Here is a 20,546-nt window from a genome sequence, read left to right as displayed (position 1 = left end):
ATGACCTCTACTACACACACACTGTGATACTAAAAAATATCCCTCTTCCGTGTTATTCGTCGATAAAATAAACCTTTTTCTCTCCACCTTAATCCGTTACTAAGACACTTGGTAAAAAACTTGGCGCTACGCTTGCGTTTGGTATAAAAAACAGTTAAACACTGGAATGGCATTCGTTCGACGACACACGTCGCTATCTACATAATGCAGTCTGCTCCAGATTGAGCGGATGGGGAGGGGAAGGAGGGTACATTTGATTTTCCATTCAAGGGATTTCTTATTCGATCTTCAATGTCTATAATCAATTCCTTCTCATCTTTCTCGTTCTCTTCCATTCTTTTCCTCTTCTTCAGCGAGATCGTTAACGTATAATAAATCATCTTTGATAAATATATCCGATAAACTATATAATTGTTTAAATAAAAATGATTAGGCGTTATCGGGAACGGTAAAAACAATTGAGCGTACAATTGCCACGCTCCTTCGACGATTGTTTAAATTTTCCGATCGCGTGATCTTGGAGATCGGTATCGTCAATCGATCGTATTAATCCTTAAAGTATCACACTTTGATTCATTAGGTAAAATATTGTAGGGAAAAAATGATCAGGATTTTCGATATATATTCTCAACGATAATTGCTTAACAATGCAATTTCTGTTTTTAAAAAATTTGACGTGCTAATCTAAGGATTATTGTTGTAAGGCCAATAATCAATAGCATATGGGATGCAATTAAATGACTGGAAGTGAATCAATTGGAAAGTCAATTAACGCAAGACTCGCCATAGCCAATTGCCTACTTTTGATTGCATTGATCAACTAAAAACTCGTTCACGGGACGAATTTTCGACTCATTCCACCCTCCCTTTGTCTCTGTCTATCTCTTTTTCAATGTCTATCGTAAACATCGTTTCATTCTTCAGCACCATCTAAGCACCACCCTGATACGTGACTACTAAGAACTACTAACTGATTGACCCCGTACCGTTAAGGCCCGTTAAGTTTCTCTCCGGTCGGACGTCTTCGATCTGCGATGATAGTCGTTGAAGGTAGACGAAGAGCAAAAATAGAAAGCAACATTCTAAACATCGAACTATTTGCCGTGACGATAATTCGAGCGTAAAACACAAACATTTAAACGACAGGCAATGTTATTAAAATTTTTCGAGATTTAAACTGCAGGATACCGAAACTTGTGGAAGTTTGGATTTTTAATTTTTAGAAACACCTGATTTTAATAAATTTAAATTTCAAGTCCTTGAATCAAAACTTCATGGAATTTTACTTGTCAAAACAAAAGTAATTAATTTGTAATCTTGTAGTCTAATTTTTTATATACAAAAGCATTTTTACTTTTCTGGAAGATAATATATTTAAAAACATTTTCTTTCAATATTAAAAGCAAGAAAAAGTAAAGTGTTAATTGAAGTAATTTAAAATTATCATTTTAATGTTTTATCTTTAATACTGACCGAAGACCAAAAATGATCATGCCAATGAAATTCAGTCTTCATCATCATACTCGATTTTTTCTTACTCGTCATTTCTACAAATCTGTAGGTAAGCTATATAAATCTTTGAATCTTTTAAATACTTTTTTATTAAATTGTCCAGCTATAAAATATATTCCTATCCTTATTGTGATCAAGACGTCCGACCTCAACTATCAAATTGAATCAAGAATCAAGCACGGCTTGATAAGAAACGTAATTACTACGCGCGTGCCTGGTTGCTCTCATTGACGTTAGTATCTACTTGAACAGTCTAACTTAGCCTAACACGCGAAGGCTACCTGGTGTATCTCGATCTTCATGGTCGAAAGGGCAGAACCATCCTCAAACGCTGTCCGACGCCACGGACATCGGTCTCTTATAGGAGAGAGCACGAGGTACCGGTATCCTTGAGCATCCTTCCTGGGGTTTCGGATCCTTTCTAGGACTTACCGATACCTGAACGTCCTGGGGCACTGTCATCGCACCGTTACTATCCACCCACATTTTGGCAAAATCCATATCCGCGACACCGTCGGTCGAACTGGTCTGGTAGTCCCTCAGGAGGCCCTGCAGCTTCTGCACCATCTGACGCTCGTCCTTCAAGTCGCCCAGTTTCTGTAAGATTTGATCGAGTAACGGATTCGTCGCCTTAGTGGGCGACGACTGAAGGGAAGCGGTGCCTGTAGCGGTCCTGATTCTCCTTCCATTTCTGTCATATTGGACACCGAAGTTCGGGCTTGGCCGGGATTGCAGGCTCTGTCTACCCGGACTTTTTCGCGAGAAGCTCGGCGTCGTGGCGCATGTGACCGGCGTAGATCTCGGATCCAAGAAGGTGTCCGTTTGGATGCTGGCTCGCCGCCTGGTCTGTCGGCCGTTCCATGTGGCACTACTACCGACTGGCGCTTTGGAGGACTTGGGTGTGGTTATCGGTGACGACACCTTACTGAGACTTCCAGTCGGCGTTAACTTTCGTAGCGTCCCATAGCTTCCGTTGGCCTTGCTGCGAATCGAGCCTCCTCGGTTCAATGGGCTACCTTCCGGGCTGGAATTGCTGTCCTTAGGCGTTTTGCTGCCGGACGATGCTTTAGATAAGTTACTGTTTTCTCGCGCGATAGAACCGGCGCGGGGAGTCCTGTCGCCTGTCGACGAGGATGTCACGCTCCTGGACGGTGATGAGACCCGTAAGGGACTCACTAGCCTGTCTTTCCGGACTACCTTGCGCAATCCAGTCTCGATGCTGTCGGTCTCCACGCCAGATCTTTCCTCGGGTTCCGCCTTTGGAGGTTGCTCTGGAAACAGAAAAAGGGAAGACGCGTGTTTACGCAGGAAATCCTTAATCCATAATTAATTAGCTATTTTACTATTTCGAAATTGATTGTAAGACTCAAATGATCTTAGAACAGATCAAGAATAATATTAAAACGTTCATGAAAGACAAATCAAATACTAAATAATTTTATCTTCAGTAATTAAAAAACAGAAAAAATATATAATTTAATATAAATGTACACCAAGCATAATCACATAACTAATAATTTTAGTAAGTACTGCTATAAATGTAGGTAAAAAACGGAATCAATTCTTTTTCTTCTCTGAAAAGTTAACTTTAACGTTTTCATTATTCTCACATGACACAAAACTTTATAGCATTGCTATCATTATCATGAATTGTTATTATTATATTTATTATATACTGTAATTGTAACGTTTATTAAAATTAATTAGCTCGTAAAATTCATTAATTAACCGCAACAGCTAAAAAAAAATGTCTCTGTTCCCATCATTAAAAAAACTAAAAACTACGAATTACATAAGTAAAATGTTATACAATTTTGTAATTAGCATTTCAATCTCATCGTTTCCGTGTAGCAACCTATTAGCGTATCATTGTAGCGACATTTTCGACAAGCACGCGCACAACAATTGATATTCGGGACTAGGCCTAATTTTTTTTTATTATCGGCAGGTGTTAATTTTCACGAACTCGTGTGATTTAGCAATATAAATGACCAAATTAATCAATCTCTTCGTTCAGCATACATTTATCATAAGCAAGAAACAGGTCCTGACATAATTGAGAGTGGTGATCCTCTCGATTTGCATCGAGATACACGTGCGACGAAAATAAGTATAAAATTCAAGACAAATTAAATCCTTCATCGGGACTTCCAGGAATGGTGGTCCATAAATTTTCTACTGCTTTATGTAATACAAGGCTTTTTCTATACAATGTTTATGTAACTCGTTACGTAAAATTTTATATAGATGTCACCGTTATGTTCCGCTGACTTTACATAATTTATGTTACATTATATAATAACTATTATTAATGTTGAGCTCATCAATATTGTCCGGGCATGTAAGGTTCCTATTATCAAGTTCCATAAACAATTTTTATCTACCACTGAAAGAGAAATGATGATAAACAAAATTACATTGCAAATTTTCCCACAGAATTTGCACCATTTCTAATTATACGTTTCGCACCATTTATAATTATAAGAAATGCATATTCCTCACATAAAATATTGAACTTGGAAGTTATATCTTGGCATGTTGCTATATGAAATTAGAATCGACTATCGTGTTGTTTCTCATGAAGTGATGTCACCACATTGCATTTCGTCCCACATTTCATTTTCGCACATTTTGTACGCACCCACGTCTAAACCACAGAGAAAGTCCATTCTTCGCCGAAGAGGAGAAATTAGATTTTTTAATTCATGTATCGATGTCACGTGAAAATGGCAGAATGGCCATTCGAAAGGTCGATTCGTTCTGAACAAACGTATAAATGGGAAAACAATCATCATAAAATCTCCTTCGCTAACTCTGAAAGAAAGGAACGACATCCCGAAATACGGTTCGCCGATCACGTTGAATTTAATCTTCGTTAGTTTAGAAGAGTCGATCAAATTCTCGATAACGCATTGCGTTTTTTAATCCGGTCGGCAAACCGACGTTCGCATAAATATTAACGCGTCCGGTTAGAGATTGTTGAGCTACAGTGTGGATATACGTTTCGCACGCACGTAACTTGTAATTAAAATCCGAGAATCGAAAATCTATTTCGAGATCTCGTCCTAGTAACACGCTGCTGGTCAAACCGGATTCAACCTTCATCGATCTAACGAGTCCTTGGAACTTGTTATTAAAATTACGCAAATGAATTACGAAGTGAATTTGTTGAAGAACCTGCGCTGACGTTCTTGCTATAAACGCAGTTAATATTAGGTTCGATATCACGGTATCCGTTTGATATCGTATAAGATGTTTATAGCATATAATAAGAAAATGCATAATTTACGAGATTTATGGTTTATAACGAGAAAATTATATAGATTTCTTTAACGTAGCCTCTAAATCTTTCATCTATATCATTAGATCTACAATTTTATTTTCACAAAAGTGATTCAATTCTAAGAGCGAGCTTATCTTTCATCTACGAAAAATTCCACTAGCAGGTTAGTCAGAAAACATCAGTTTCACATCTAAAATATTAATCATAATATAAGAATAAGTGATTTTACTGGCAAAACAAAACATAACGAGAGAAATTAGCCGCCTTGTATTTTTATCTCATGTAGGAACTATTAGCCAAGTATAAATTACTGTGTTACGTTGAGTATTGTCACATGACGACGACACGCTAATGTTGGAACATGAATTCAGTGAAATCGTGAAAATCTTTTTGCTGCTTTAAAAAATTGCACATCGTTACCAGATCCCATTCTCGACAATACTTTATGCACGACGTGACAAATGAGCATTCTTTAAAATTAACTCATGAGATCGTTTCTTGTAACTTCCAATCTTTTTTTAATTTTTTTATATTCTGACCTGTTAATAAGACAATGATTTACGATATTCAAAATATATAGCACGCGATTAAGATAACAGGAGGGTAATAATTGTAAATTTTCCTCTCAGAAGACAGCCTTCCAACAATCAATTTAATCCTTTGAACGTCCGAAAAAGATTCGTAGCTCTTAATATACTTTCACGGTTGTCTCGCCTGCTTGTCTTAATCGTCGCGCGATTTTGTTTTTACTCTCGATGCCAAGGAGAAGTTCTCTCTCGGCCGAGTGAACGCAGATCTCCTTCGAAACCGAAGCGAAACGCTCGGTATCGCGAACGTGCTGACGCGCATCAGAGAGCACATCGCGTGCATATCTCATTGCCGTTAAAACAAGTCAAGTGCCTCGATGCATGTTTTTGAAATGTACGCGTGCTCTAGCGTCGTCGCATAAATTAGAGATATCGATGTAAATGAAGGAATCGCCGGAGGTCGCCTCTGGCGGCTTCGCGTAAATCTTAATAAAATCCCGCAGGGATGACTGATCCGCACAGTCATTTGGGCTTAGCGAACCCACGGACCTGAGCTCTGAGTACACTGCGGGCATTTACATACATTTACACGTCATATATATCCATATACACGTGTTTTCGAGTGATAGCGCAATAAACATTTGAGAAAAAGTGGAATTAAGATACGATCTAATCTAAAAATAATAAGAAAAATAGAAATAACGAGATGGATGTTTGATATGGATGAAGCAGGACAGTGAAAGCTAAAGCATATTTATGTATATCCCTTAATTTAAAAAAATTTTAACCGGACATTTGTTGCTTAGAACGCCTCCGGATCGTTCTTTCATTTCTCACGAAATATAACGCGAAAGTTCATCTTGACGTGAATGATGAAGGACAGGACAGCGGATTAGTTTTAACGAAAATAAATTATTAGTTTCTGCAAATAATTATCTATTTCTAAAGACAAAAGAATAAATACATTAAAGATAATACGTAAAAAGATTTAAATAGATGAGAGCATCTGAAGAGCAGATAAATATAAAATGAGAGAAAATATGTAAATGTTTTGGTAAGAACATTTAAAGTTACATAATGATTCTTGTAATCAGATGTGGTATGATTTTTCTGCAATTATTCTGATAAATTCAATTTGCTCGAAAAGAATAATAAGATACATCTCATTATGTAATTCTATATATATTATAGTTAAATATCGTTTGTGCCTTATCTAGACAAATAACTTTTTTCCATCGATTGTGTATGAGAGTATTTAGATAACAATCTTTAAATGCGATAACCAATAAAAGAAGATATGGTCGAGTTCAGAAATAATAAAATCAGACATTTTTTAAATAAGATAGAAAATAATTATAATAATAAGTCAGAGTAACTATATAAATGTACTTTATAAAATTTTTAAAGAAATTTAGAGACGCATTTAACCGGTTACAAACACACAATTCCAAGTTTAGTCAGAGACAAACATCCTGTTATGCATCGCCATGTTTTGAACCAAACTGGAATAAATTTTACTTTAAAAAGTTGTTGTTTTCGCGTCACTTTCCGTGTCCAGGTCACCGGGTTAAGTTATAGTCGTTCCAGTCCGTTCAACTTGCTACGAGGAAAAGCATTCGGGACGATCGAAGCGGGTCGCGTCGTGCCGCGGCTGGCCGCCGCGAACTTTTTCCACTTGCGGCAATGCGTCAACTGCGTCAAGTGAGTCGAGTGCCTCGAGTACACACGATACTCGAACGCTCGCGTGTGTTCAAGGCGATAGCGTACGAGAGTGTTATCGAGGATCGACCGGCGGCGATTGTTCCGAGGACAGGTTGTTGGAGATCGCCCACGTTTCGAGCGATCCCTCGCATAATCGACGGTCGTAGCACCGGCTAAATGTCAGCCCGGCCCAGGCGGAGCACGGTTTTATAACGCGCTCTGCGTGCCCGTGTACTTTGAATATTAATCGTCAGCAGGGTGGTCCAAATGTCGGGTCAGGTACCCGCGGAACGATTTGCAGAGAGTCCGAGGTAATTCGCGGGACTGCGTGTTCTCGTGTGTTCTCGAACATATACGCGAGACACGATCGCGAGCTACTATCGAATCGATCGTGTGCGAGGTCTTTGTCACGTTCACGACTGACAGGACGGTCTCGATGAATCGATAAAGGCCCGCCCGATCCCACGTCAACGGCACGTAATTAATGCGAGACGTTCAAATAGCAAAACGTATATACGCGCGGCGTATACGTGTGCGTAGATTCGTATAAATTCTCAATAATTTGTGCACATTGTATGTAAATCGCGTGGGATTTATGCGACAGTTCGATCGAGCTAGAGATGCAAACTAGACTTTCATCACGCGGGATCATAAGATAGCTTTTACCGGCTCGTTTAAAACATACGTATGAACCAACGGGACTCTCGGATCTTTACAATTTCTGCTCGTTATCGACTGTTATTTCTTAGTTTAACAAGACATTAACAAATTGTTTTAGATCATGAGAAAATATACCATTAATAAACCATGAGATTATGTATAAATCGAGCTGCCATTATCTCTGACGAAAACTCTAAGGACTTTCCTTAAATAGACGCATCATTATATTTATAAATGGCTTTAGCAAAAGGTTATGAGAAAGATAAGTTAATTGAAGAAACAAGGAATTCGTATAAACAAATATTTCCTCTACTGTGCGACATTACCATATTAGAAACAACACAATTTAAAGAAGAAACGTAAACGATCGATCGATTGCCAAGATTTTATTTTCTATGTGTATCACGATCGTTTTTTTTTTCTACATACAAATCAACTTTCTCTGTACGTTATTTTTTTCCCCTTCTTGACAGAGAAAATTTATCACCTCTATCTACGGTCGCGTAAAGCACCGCCTCAACAGACGAATTAATTCGTCGTTGTCGATATACCTGCGAGATCGACAGGCGGAGATAAACGTCGCGCGCGCGGCAAAGTATTAAATTCCGCTCGTGAGCGCACGCGCGCGCGCGCGATCTCGTTCTCTCTATTTTCGCGCACAAAGCACCTCCTCGCTTCTCCGCCGCCTAATCGAATTTAATCTCTCGATTCGCATCGGTCGAGTTTTTTTTTCGTCCCTCACCCCAACACGCGACATTGCCTCCATCGTTCACCGCACAATGCGCGTTTGTTCGTCAAGCGCGGGGCATGCATCTACATCTCCCTCTTTCCCTTCTCTCTCTCTCTCTCTCTCTCTCTCTCTGTTTCCCTTCCTCTCCCCGCTCTCCACCTCTCTTTCTCTCTTTATTTCTCTCCTTCTTGTCCCTTTACACTCTTATTAATTTCGATGACTCGCTCGCCGACGATGGCGAGTGCACGTCCAAACGCGCGTCCGGCATGCACTCGAGCCTGATCACCGTATTCACTCGACAGCGAAAACGAACGTCGCGAGACCTTATCAATCTCCTCGAACAGAAACGATCAATTTTATCATCGGATAAGATGGTGCCGTGTCTCGGCATATATGTACATAAAAGGACAAATGTTTTACTTTTGCTGTTGCGAAATACGGAGCAGCGATTTCTGATTTAAATCCCGCGCGGGGGACGCGATATCAAGAATATATTGTATACAGCATCCACTTACTTTGACAATCGGCAACCGTGGGCGAGCCCTGCGTGCTGGCGGAATTCCCGTTGGCGGTGGACGACTGAACGGCACCGAGACTACGGTAACCCTCGTCGGACACCTCGCTGCAATTGTCCGAGTGCTCTCCGTCACCGTGCGGCGACTTCTGGGTGTTCGCCGTGGTGTCCTTGCCGAAAGTCTCGAGTGCTGGCTGCTCCTCCTTGCTCGGCGTCGGGCTGCGGCTGCCGCTCGAATCTTCGCTGCACTTGTAGTTGTAGATGGACGGTTCGTACTTTGGCATGTCGTCCTTCTCAACGGCTCGGCGTGCCACGCCGCCCTCCACAACATATCGTTTCGTAAACTCGCCCGGCACCTTAAGACCGCTCTCCTAAACAGCGCAAACAATTCCCGTTCCAATTTTCTCCTTAATGTATTTATTATTAAAAAATTATGAGCAGCACATAAAAATTTTCATAAAGTTTCGCGAGATTCGAAAAGAATATAATCGAAAGTAATTCCACTTTTTCTTCAAAAAAATTCAGTCTCTGAAGTACATCAAAATTTAAAATTCTCTGTTCTAAAAACTATATTGGATTCCCCTAAAAATATATTTTTCTCGTAGAGAAAAACGAACTTACTCGACCATTTTCCTGCGGTTTTCCATGATACGTCGGCGACCGTGCCTCCTCGTTGGCATTTCTTCTGGACGAATCTGTATTCTTCCGCGGTGTCGGGCTTCGCGATCTCAGATTCGCCCTAGGCGTCGGCGACCTTGATCTCTGCTTCGCCAAGTCGGTCTGCTGATTCGGGCTGGCCAGCAATTTCCTATGTGGCGTGGGACTTCTCGAGCGTTTCTTCTGCTCGTCGCACGATTGCTGCTGATGCTGTTGCTTGCTGCCGGCTGTCGGCCGGTGAGGTGTGGGCGATCGCGAGCGATTGCTGGAAATGCTTCTGGGTGGTGCGTGCAGCTGCGCCGATTGTAGATTTTGCACCGAACCGACGCTTGACGCGGAACTCCGTCGGGTTCTCGGAGGTGATGATCTGGTGGCGGAAACAATGACCGGGGCGTTACGGCGGAATTGATGTCGGTCGTTACCCGGGTCGTGTCGGCCGGGTGTGCATCGGGGAATTTTCAGTTTCCGCGATGGCGACGAAATGTCACGACGTGTACAGTATCGGCCGTAAGTTCGCGAAATCGAGATAAGATCGGGAAGATTTATAGGAAAAATCGCCAACGTTAGTAAATTTACCTCGCCCTTGTTTCTCGTAAACGTTATAGAGGAGATGTAACACACTACGCGGTATAGTCTACTGCTTTCACAAAAGGCTATTTCTCTTTCATGTAAATCTAACGCTCTTCTGGACGGTACTGTAAGCTATAATGTATGCACGCGTGTTTATGCATCCATATATTTTATTACCCTATACAGTGACTTGTGATAGAATGTCCATAGTTCCAGGCAGCGTAGCTAACGCATCGCATTTACAAACTGGATGGTATTTACACTCAAAATGTAGGGATAGGCGTATCGATAGATAATGTTAATCCTGATCGTACATGATAGGCATTAAATGTCAGATAAAAAGTACTAATTCCGAAATGATGAAAAGTATGTTGTTTAGTCCATTTAAATTAGCCTCAAAAACAATTCACACAAGATAAAATATGACCAAAAATAAGACCAAAAATAAATGTTTAATTAAAATTGTTATAAAAAAGGAGGGTACTTACCGTTCGTAATGCACCTGCGCATTGCCTAGATCGAAGGATCCACCGGCTTTTTGAATGAGCTTCGCCGAGACCATCGAGCGATGTGCTGAAAAAATAAAAAAATTGATTATCATTACTTATAACGCGACTCGTTTAGCATGCGAAAGGATTGATAAAACAGGTGCGATACTTACAGTTTCTGCATCGGCATGGATCGTGCTTCTCCAAATAGTGGCTGAGGGTATCCCATCCACCGCCGACACGCACCATTACGTGACTACGCAAAACCCGGACGTAGATCGTAACCTTGGTGTCGCCGATTCGATACTTGCCCTCAGCCACATGGATCATCGGGAACTGTGTAGGACATGTGCACTCTTCTACGATATCGCGAACCTAAAAGCAAAAAAATAATTGCGGACTTGTAATATATGTATATATAATACAACATTTTATATATTATATATTACAGAAAGAGAAAAATATAAATTTTATTATTTCTTTAAAATATATATATTTTTAATATTTATGACACTAAAATGTTGAACTAGAATTTTTTAGTTTTTTTAATAAAGGTATATTTCTAATAAAGGTATAGAGCAGAGAGTATATTTTTTTCTTTCCTTGGTGTATCGATATATAACATTCTTCTTATAGTACACATAATTAGCGTTTTCTAAACTTTCGACAGTCAAGTATATATTCAGAAATTTTAATATCACACTTTAATATTTTGACAGATAAATTTTTTAACTCGAAGAAATAACATGGATGATGTATTTTTGGATTCAATCATAAACCACAAACATATAGTAAAAGTACATCGACTAATTTCTTTTTTCTTTGAAACACTAAACTCCGCCGAAATAAAGACTCGATATGCTTTGTCCATTGCATTGTTTTGCGGAGAAAAATATCGCCGAACCGAAAGGGGAGAGAATATAAAACGCCTCCGATAATTAGTAGGAGCGAAACGAAATTCTCGGAAGTCGTGCCAAGATGGGTTCCAGTGGACGTCCATCGTTTGGTTAACAAGGCCGCGGAGAGCCAGGTAAAACCGCTCGACTTCGTCTTTCGAGTCGCTCGGCAGTCGTTCGCTGAGTCACGCTGAACAAAAACGCGGAGTCGCTCGTGTAAGATCAATTACCAGCTCGGGAAACCTTGCTTTTCCTCACGAGAAAGTCGTTCCTGCTCGCGGCGTAATGAAGGAAAGGTCGCGCGTCGCGATTTTGTTGGCCGATTCGCACGTTGTGAACATAATGATCGTCGATTTACCTACGTAACACGAATCTCTAACTAAAGTCGTAACTTCTCACTATTAGTTTTTTCTTCAGTTAAATAGATACATTTCTATGAAAATTTGCGTAATAAAATAATCTCTAGAATCTGTACCAATTCGTAGCTTTATATGAAGAAATCATCAATTTCACAAGTTCTACCTCTCACAAGTGCTTAATTTCTTCATTCATTCGTACGCTTGACACTCGGCATTCGAAAGTCTCGTAAAGTCATAAATCCCAGAAAGGGCGGGTTATTCACTTGACAACCAACAGAGAAAGGGATTTTCATTTTCACAGGCGTCTCGCAAGCGCTCGAATTAGAAAGCAGAGATAATTGCGCACATTAAAGTCCTCAATTCTTCAACATTAAAGGAGCGTCCCTTATTATGAAATGAGCTCGTTTCACTTCTCTGACAGAAATACGAGAAAGAGAGATGCGCGCGACTTCTTTTCCTCTATCTCGGGCGAAAACTTTCGAAACGCCGAGTTCAATTGAAAGGAAGAAGTGCAAGCGTGCAAGATTCGCGTTTCTTTATCGTCGAATAATAAAATAAAATTGTTCCTGTAAGGAAAATTACGCAACGATTTATGCTCACGATACGTCTCGGTATTTACGATCATTACGATCATTACGATTATTGCGCAGTCTTACTTAATTTCCACCAAATAATTACAAATTGCCCGCGCGTTTCGTGTTTTATAGCTTAATTAAGAAATGAAGAATTCTGTAATCATACTTCAGAAGATCTCTAATTGTTTAAATTAAATCCGACTCTAAATTAAATCGCATATATTCGTCATATAAAAAAACTATTCTGAAATATTAGAGAAAAAAGCATATCAAAAGAACGCATTACTTTTATCTTGAACTTCTTAAATGCGATGATCAATGAAATCTTTAAGCGACAAAATAAAATTTAGATTCGTATAGTTGAAGAACAGATAAGTATGCTGTCAATTATACTCCAATTATATTCTAATTTCAAATTTTATTGAAATTTTAAACCAGATATATAAGACAAATATTTTGTACCGCGTATTAATTATGAAATAATTGGAAATCGTATAACCAATTTTAAACGATGGTAGCACAAATAGAATCTTATGTGTGTCAAAACACGAGTTATTTTTACAAGTATGATACTGGCTATAACGTAAGAAATTGGAGAACCATCTGGTAGCGTACACGAGTGCTTCTCTACCACTGACCGATTCAATTCCTCAACACCGTCAAAGTGACGTCCCCGTCGGCGTCGCTGACGATTTATTGTCCCGCTGTGTAGGTACACGCCCGCGATCGATGGACCGATCGCGATACCCGTGACTTCCTTTCTCTTCTTCTGCGCGCGTTATCGATCGAATCAGTTGATAAGCCGGTCAGATCGATCGATCCGCCGGCGTGGTGTCGCAGAACGACGCGCCGTGTGGTGTATGCAGCGGCTTTCGCTTCATATTGATCGCGGCCGGTCTCCGGTGGTATCGCGGTCGCAAATCTCGCGCCGCGCCGATACAACACGCGAACACGCGTGTCCTTGGGCGTTCACGAGGTGCAGGCCACCCACTGCACCGCGCGACGTCACTGACGTAATCATTTATCAATGAGCGCGCCGCGCGCCGATATTCCCCGCCGGAAGTGATCATTAGCCGGGGGTATCGATGATCGCCGATCGCCGAGATCGGCAGTTTATCGACGCTTTTATGCGCGCGCGCACGCGCTTATCAAGTCATCGAGACCGCGATTTACGACGCTGAGGGTGTTCCGTTTGTTTCTTGACCTGTGCAGCGCGGTGGCACGGAAGGTGTTCCATCTCATTGTTATTTTTATGCGTCTCGATGAGGAATTGTCTAAACGTGCTCAGCAATTAGTTATGTTTATCGCGGGGAAGCGAGCAGCGCGCGAGAAGTGCTACCTCTTCTAGATTTTCTACAGATAGCTACGCTTCTCCTTGGAAGCTGAGAAATCTTTCCCTGCTGCCTTTAACTCATCGTGCTTTTTATTTTTATATTTTTTTCCCACGCGTATGGATTACTTATAATTCGTTTTGAGAAAAGATTTGACTTTGCATTCTTGCCGAGATTCTTGCAGATAATTTTTCAGCCTTTGATGATTTTACTTGATTTCTGATAAACGTGCAATCCACTTGGGCACCTGTACTTCGGTAATCACATTTATTTATCATCATTTTTATCAATAATTTCCTCGGTCGGCTTCATTTTGAATCGCTTCTTGATAGTTCGAAGATCGGAATTTTCTCTGCAACGGACATTAAACCGGCCACGCTATCGATCACTCTCCCTTATCGCCGAGTCGGATCACATTGCACCTTAAATATACAGGATGTCTATGGGAGATCCAATCTAACTCCAAGAACATGTTTTACTGGTTCCCAAGATCGACCCAGATCCAAGCATCATGTACATGTCCGTATTTACAATCAGTTACGACTGTTGAAATTCAACATTTACATGTCAGACAAATTGTTCGGACAGTTGGGAAACCATGTGTGTCATTTTATACGCGTTTTAATCCCTTCTAGGAATTCTGATGAGCAAGATCGTTTATATTCAAAGAAAAGAGCATTATCGACCATGTCGAATTGCTTCGTAGAATGTTAACAACCATACAAAATTTTGTCTGGCCAGAGACATCGTTATGTGCCAAATCGAGTTATCTCATACTTCCAGTTAACGTATTACTCTTGAAGATTTCTCGGTAAACGTTTAGAAGTATCGCGTATGCTACGTATGTTATCCGTGCGTCTACGTTCAGCAGCATGTTTTTGACACTCGCAGCGATGAAAAGTTATTTACCGCTCGCGTTGCAACGTGTAATACAACACGTCGTGTGAAATTCTTGGTCACGGACCGCTGGAAAGCGGACACGTGGCCAGAACGCCGCGTTTTGCTGCCACGAGTGTCGGTGACACTTTTTCAAAACGGACGATTTATATGGACCGCTCGATAAATTAACAAGCGTACGCGGCGCGGCCGCTCGCGTCTGTCGCGAGCGGAATTTTCTCGATGATGTAAGACGACGCAAATTTTTTTACTCGTCGTATCTCGTCGAGGTGTTAAATAATCGCACAGAACATTACGTCGTGCCGAACGCAAATATGTTCACGCGGCGAGAAGAATATAACATCCGTACAGTAGTTGTAACATACGTTGCACATGGCTGCATAGTTGCAAGTTTTACGGAGAAATTGTCGTATCATGTAGAACATACATAATTAAAAAGATTTAAAAGTAGACGAGATATATATTTAGCAAAATACCAATATCGTGTTGATAAAGTCTTTATCATGTAACTTTGTCACAGACTATTAATAATATTATGTAAAAAAAGATACATGAAGCAGAAAATATATCCAATTTAAATTAGCATTTTTCAGATAAATGTTCTCAGAAATCTCAATATAAAACTCCATTAAGTTGTCATATTATGGTTACAAGTTTATTACCTCATTTACCTCCTAATTATCATAAAGAGTCGATCGATTTTGTCCCTCGAATTTTGTGACCTCGAATTGTTATGCATTAAAAACTTCACGAATGTCTCCAAGCGTCCTATCCCACAACTCTGATTCCAATCACGATTGACAAATTGACGCGTTACGTAAGATGGAATTGAAAATCCCGATGTTTGGACGATTCGTGGTCTTCGTGGAAGGTAACAACGATGGCTCGGTAAATCATCGCGAACGAGCGTCCGCGCATTGCGGATTCCGAGGGCGTTCCGGCTGACGTCGATTGTGAGCTTCCACTTACGTCACGCGTTGTCTCTCCTTCCAAATATTTAATCAGGTCGCGGAGTCAGTTAACGAATTCAGTCGCGTAGCGATGGTACCGCTCGATAATTAATAAGTTGCGGATAATAACGTTTAAGTAGTGGGCGTTGTCAGATATTTTTCACAAAAACGTCAGACGATTTTATTAGATCTTTCAAAATCTATAAAAATTACGATTATTTTCACTTATGCAAAAAAGGGTGTACTAAAAATTGCATTCGACATTAACTACTTTATTATTTTTACTGTATTATTTTATTATTTTACATTTAAACAAGAGTAAGATGGTACAGTTTCAGAATTTTCTTCTACGAAAACTCGTAAAGGAATTACAGACACATATTTTCCGCTCACGACGCTCGTGGCACAAACTTGAAATAATGAGATAATAAGACAGCCATGTCTGACGCTTTTAGCGCAACGCAACACGCAGTGTCTTAAAGCGGCCGAGAAGCACGAAAGAATATAAATCGGATCGAACTATGCCGCTGTGAGCTACTCGTGCGTGGAATAGTTGGACAATTCGCGACGACCACCAGCCGGTATATAAGCGGCAAACACACACGGAACGATTTGCAATTAAGAGGCACGTTAACGGGGCAGGATTTCGTCGGCTTTACGACGAACGCCTTGACGCAACCAATCGGTGACTCGACCCTAATGGCGCACTGCAGGGCTCAGCGCGCAGATTTATTTACTCCGCCGATTGCGTTATCATTCTGCGCCGGCCGTCGAGGAGAACCCGTTTCGAACGCTATTTTAAGAATCAATTATACAAGGTATTAACTCGACGTCATTCGCGTATCATTAACGCGTCGCATTAATTGCGCGGTGGATCGAAACGGAGGGAGGAAACGGTTGCCTTCTATATGAAAGAGCGAATTGTCGATATATCAAAACTGAGAAATAGCTTTTCACTTTGCCTAACAACATCGTAGGTATACGGTAAATGAAATTGTTTGAAAGTTCAAATGATATAAAATTTTTTGCGCTACGACATTTCAATGGTACAAATTCTTCTAAGTTATGTTATAATCCGATTCCCTGTAGCATTCTGCATTTTGTACTTTCAGAAATTACTTAATAGGTAGAGAGTTACAATCCGTGTCATCCGTGAAGTCAACGGAAAAAGAAAAAAGCATATGATGTATTATTTTGCAAAGAATAGCAAAGAATATGTGTTAATATATAATTGCATATGTTTCATATGAGATATACGTTTAGAGAGAAACTTCATGACAAAGGGTTTACTTTGACTGACTTGACGAGTCTCACGAGATTCATCCATCTTAACAAATGGATAAATTATCATTAGATGTTATTGAAACGGGCAACGCGTAACAACGTTTTGCGTAATGTGCGATCCTTCGTTCATTACGGAATAACGAAAGTATCAATGACGATAATGTAACCGGTTCGACGACGATTTTCTAATGGCCGTTAAGTTAATGCACGTTAGCGCGGCGACAGGCAAAATTTATGGCGTTTATTAAGCGAATCCGGCTTGTTATCCTTTTAGCCGGCAAATATGTTATGGCAGCGAGACTAATGGCGACATTAGCGGCTCGTAATAAACACCAAATATCAATCGCGAAGAAATATCGATTGAGATTATATATATTTAATTGCATCGCGATCTTGAATTATTAGATCCCATTTTCCGATTGTGTTGATAATCGTAAGTCGGGATTGGATCTAGGACACAATCGCCATCTTCGGCCGACCTCTTTCGCCGTCCTCGACCGTTTTGCGACAGACCAATTGTCTACGAGCTACTGAGTTTGTAGGCTACGCGTTTCCGGTTTGCGACTGTGCTACAGCTCGAATTAAACCACGCGATTTCATTCCCGTTTTGCAACAAAAGTGACGCATCAATTCTTTAATATGCAGCTTTCCATTTCCTTTGTTGACCACGTCCTTTCTTATATTTATTTCACAAAGCCTTAAAGCAGCCTTAGTTTCTTTTTTTAAGTCTTATTGGTGCCTTATTTACAATTCTTCATAAAATTTTAACGAAATTATGTTTCACTACTCAATGTCTGACAATTCTGCTTAATTAATCTTATAGATCTGCAAATTTTATAACAATCGAGATGTATGTAAGTAACCTATAAATCCTCATATTTATCGAATTCTTATTCAAGTGGAAATATTCTTAGAAATTGCCATACGGAGCAACGTTGAATTGTGGATATCTGGCGAACCGATGATTGGAAACCAATAGATTGATTTTACGGATCGTAGCATTTTCTTTGCATTACCCGAATATTCCGCGCAACTTTGGCGTCGATATGGAATAATGCTCTGCCATTGACAAATATATAAAATATCTCAAGAAATAAACACACTTTCTAATTATTTATCAAAAGAATTAATTTTTCCGAAATATTTTTAACATTGTTAATTTTCAAAGCGATTATCTTGATAATTAATGCTCAAATTAAAAATATCTTAAAAAAGCCTAACTTTGAAAGACAAAATTATGTTAACAGATATTATACTAGATGAAAGATTATCATCTATTTTTGTTTTCTCAACTTAACTCGCAAAGCCCTTCACTTGCAATCGCTTACAATTACAAAGCTATATTGGTACGATAATATCGGAAGAAGTAACAATTTTCTCAGCTCGTTTTCCAATGTCCAGTTAGTCGCAAAAAACGCGCGATGATCGGGGATATCCTGTATATCCTTGCATATATCTATACGTACATATCGCTCGCTCGGGACAAATTGTGTGGCGCATTGCAGGTGAACGGACAGGATGAATGGTTATGATGCTATAATGCAAGGCCGTCATGGCTTACGTAACATGACCCAACCTAGCGATACGGAGTACGGATTATTATCGGTGTATTCGTTTAGAGGGAACGACAAGCAAGGAGGAAAAGGGAGGGAAAGAGAGAGAAGGAGGGAGAGGAAAGAAGAGAGAGATATCAGGCATGAGTTGTATCGCCCACGCGTATTGAGATTCGACGGTCGGTTGCGAGAATTTTTGTGGATATCCATATCGCTCTACGTGCGAAATGACTTCGCGATGCACGATCCGAGCGATGAAAAACGCGCGATTCTCGTAAAGCAACTTTCTCGCGCGCGCGCGCAAATCGGATGCAGATAGAGATCTTTGTGCATGTAGCGTGCGCACTAATGAATTGCACGTAGTGCATTTGTGCATTCAAAGTTAAAGCGCCTGCGATAATTTTGAATAGCCGTCGCGGGATTTTATTAATCTGGTTTATGCAAGAATCGTAGCAATAATTACGACAACGTCGACAGATCTTATATATCATTAAATTGAATTTAAACAGTATACAAAATCGCGTTTTGACGTTAAGTATCACGCAATCAGTATTATGTGGTCCACACAATTGAACTAATATTACTGAAATTAAAACATGAAAATTACAAATTGCTACTAAATTATTCGTTAAACCGCTGTGAACAAAAGCTGGCAGTTAAATTATTTCTCTTTGGCATGCACATACAGTTAGACAGCCTATATAGATAATACATAAATACTTTAATATAGTCCGCGTAAGCCTAATCGTCCTGCATCATGCAACAATCGATCAATTATAATAATTTATATTACTCATGCATATTTATTCATATACCCACAGGGCAACGAGCTCCCTCACGCTCACCTGTTCAATTATATATTGTAAATGCGAATTCTATTATAGAAGATTTTTTGTTACCGATCCATAAATAATCTGTACAAGCGGCCGGGTTATTCCCGTGGTGCATATCTAACGAGTTAATTCGAATCGTTCGCGTGTCTACGACATAAGGGATCGCGCGCGTTACTTGTGTGTTTATTAATTTATAGTATCGTAACTTACATTATCGCGACTTAATGAACAGCGGCGGGTATACGCCGTTTAATTACTGCCGTGTACCATTACATGGTGTATCTTGTAAGCGCTACCGTCGTACGCATTAAAAATCGACATGAACGGTAACATATCGCGCAATTACGATTCGATACTTCGTCTTCTCCTCCCCTCGTTTTTGTCTTTCTTTTATTTTTGCTTATACTTTCCGTTCTTTATAAAATTCTTAAAAAGGGATTGAAGGTTTAATCGTTATTAATTACACACGATATAAGAAAGCTCCGGGAATCTAATGAGAGAAAAAGAGTGACGAACCCTGAAAGATCATCACTCTTTCTCTCTTCCTTTTTGCCTGCAGCACATCGATGACTTTCTAATTCCGACGACGAATCCGCGTGACGCATCGAAGTGGAGGGCGACGAATTAAAAAGTCGCGCGGCAAGTGCACTTCCTGTGATGAAACGCGCCAACGAAAGAGCCGGTCGCGGTAAATCCTTTCCTTAATTGACGACCATTAAATCTTTTCACAGCGATCGATCAACCGTCCTACATACTTGCGCGGCCGTTTCTTGTGACACTGATACGCTTCACGTGTAACGCCCGGCGACCGAACAGAGAACGATTTCAATCGACGCGTTCGCGGTACACGCTTGACAAATGGAGACAATCGCATCAAGAAGTTTATACCGATTTTATTACATTGTCAGAGACGCGTAGTCTCATTGACATATATTTCTTATGTCATCGAGAACTCTTGTCATCCATCACGACGTTACTCGAAGAGATAAAAAGGTAGAGAGTCCGTGGTGGAAATTAACAATAAAAATCTTTCAATTGACTACGCAATACATTTTCTACGAATCAAAAGAAGTGTCCTTTCTTCGCGTTTGGCAAAGAAAGGACACTTCTTTCGATAAGCAATTGTGGTTTTCCAAGGCGACACCGCGACGGATACACAGCGGCAAAACGGAATACGCAGCGTGGATAGATCGCCGAGCGGAAAGCCAGAAGAACGGGTTTGACTC

General features: G+C 40.2%; 1 protein-coding gene across 1 annotated transcript in view; it reads right to left on the bottom strand.

Moving 5' to 3' along the window:
• Positions 1-659: 659 nt before the first annotated feature.
• The window catches only part of LOC139820424 (GAS2-like protein pickled eggs), a 59,843-nt gene continuing 39,956 nt past the window's right edge, over positions 660-20,546 (bottom strand). The window contains exons 4-8 of the mRNA XM_071790699.1: positions 10,816-11,017; positions 10,643-10,727; positions 9,549-9,951; positions 8,929-9,298; positions 660-2,783 (exon numbers count right to left, since the gene is read on the bottom strand). Of these exons, the coding sequence (XP_071646800.1) occupies positions 1,837-2,783; positions 8,929-9,298; positions 9,549-9,951; positions 10,643-10,727; positions 10,816-11,017 (2,007 nt within the window). The 3' untranslated portion in view covers positions 660-1,836. The remainder of the gene's footprint in view (positions 2,784-8,928; positions 9,299-9,548; positions 9,952-10,642; positions 10,728-10,815; positions 11,018-20,546) is intronic.

Source organism: Temnothorax longispinosus, chromosome 1, assembly GCF_030848805.1.
Source record: "Temnothorax longispinosus isolate EJ_2023e chromosome 1, Tlon_JGU_v1, whole genome shotgun sequence".
Classification (NCBI taxonomy): Eukaryota; Metazoa; Arthropoda; class Insecta; order Hymenoptera; family Formicidae; genus Temnothorax; species Temnothorax longispinosus.
Note: the sequence above shows the minus strand (reverse complement) of the source record. Positions and strands in the feature narration are given on the sequence as shown.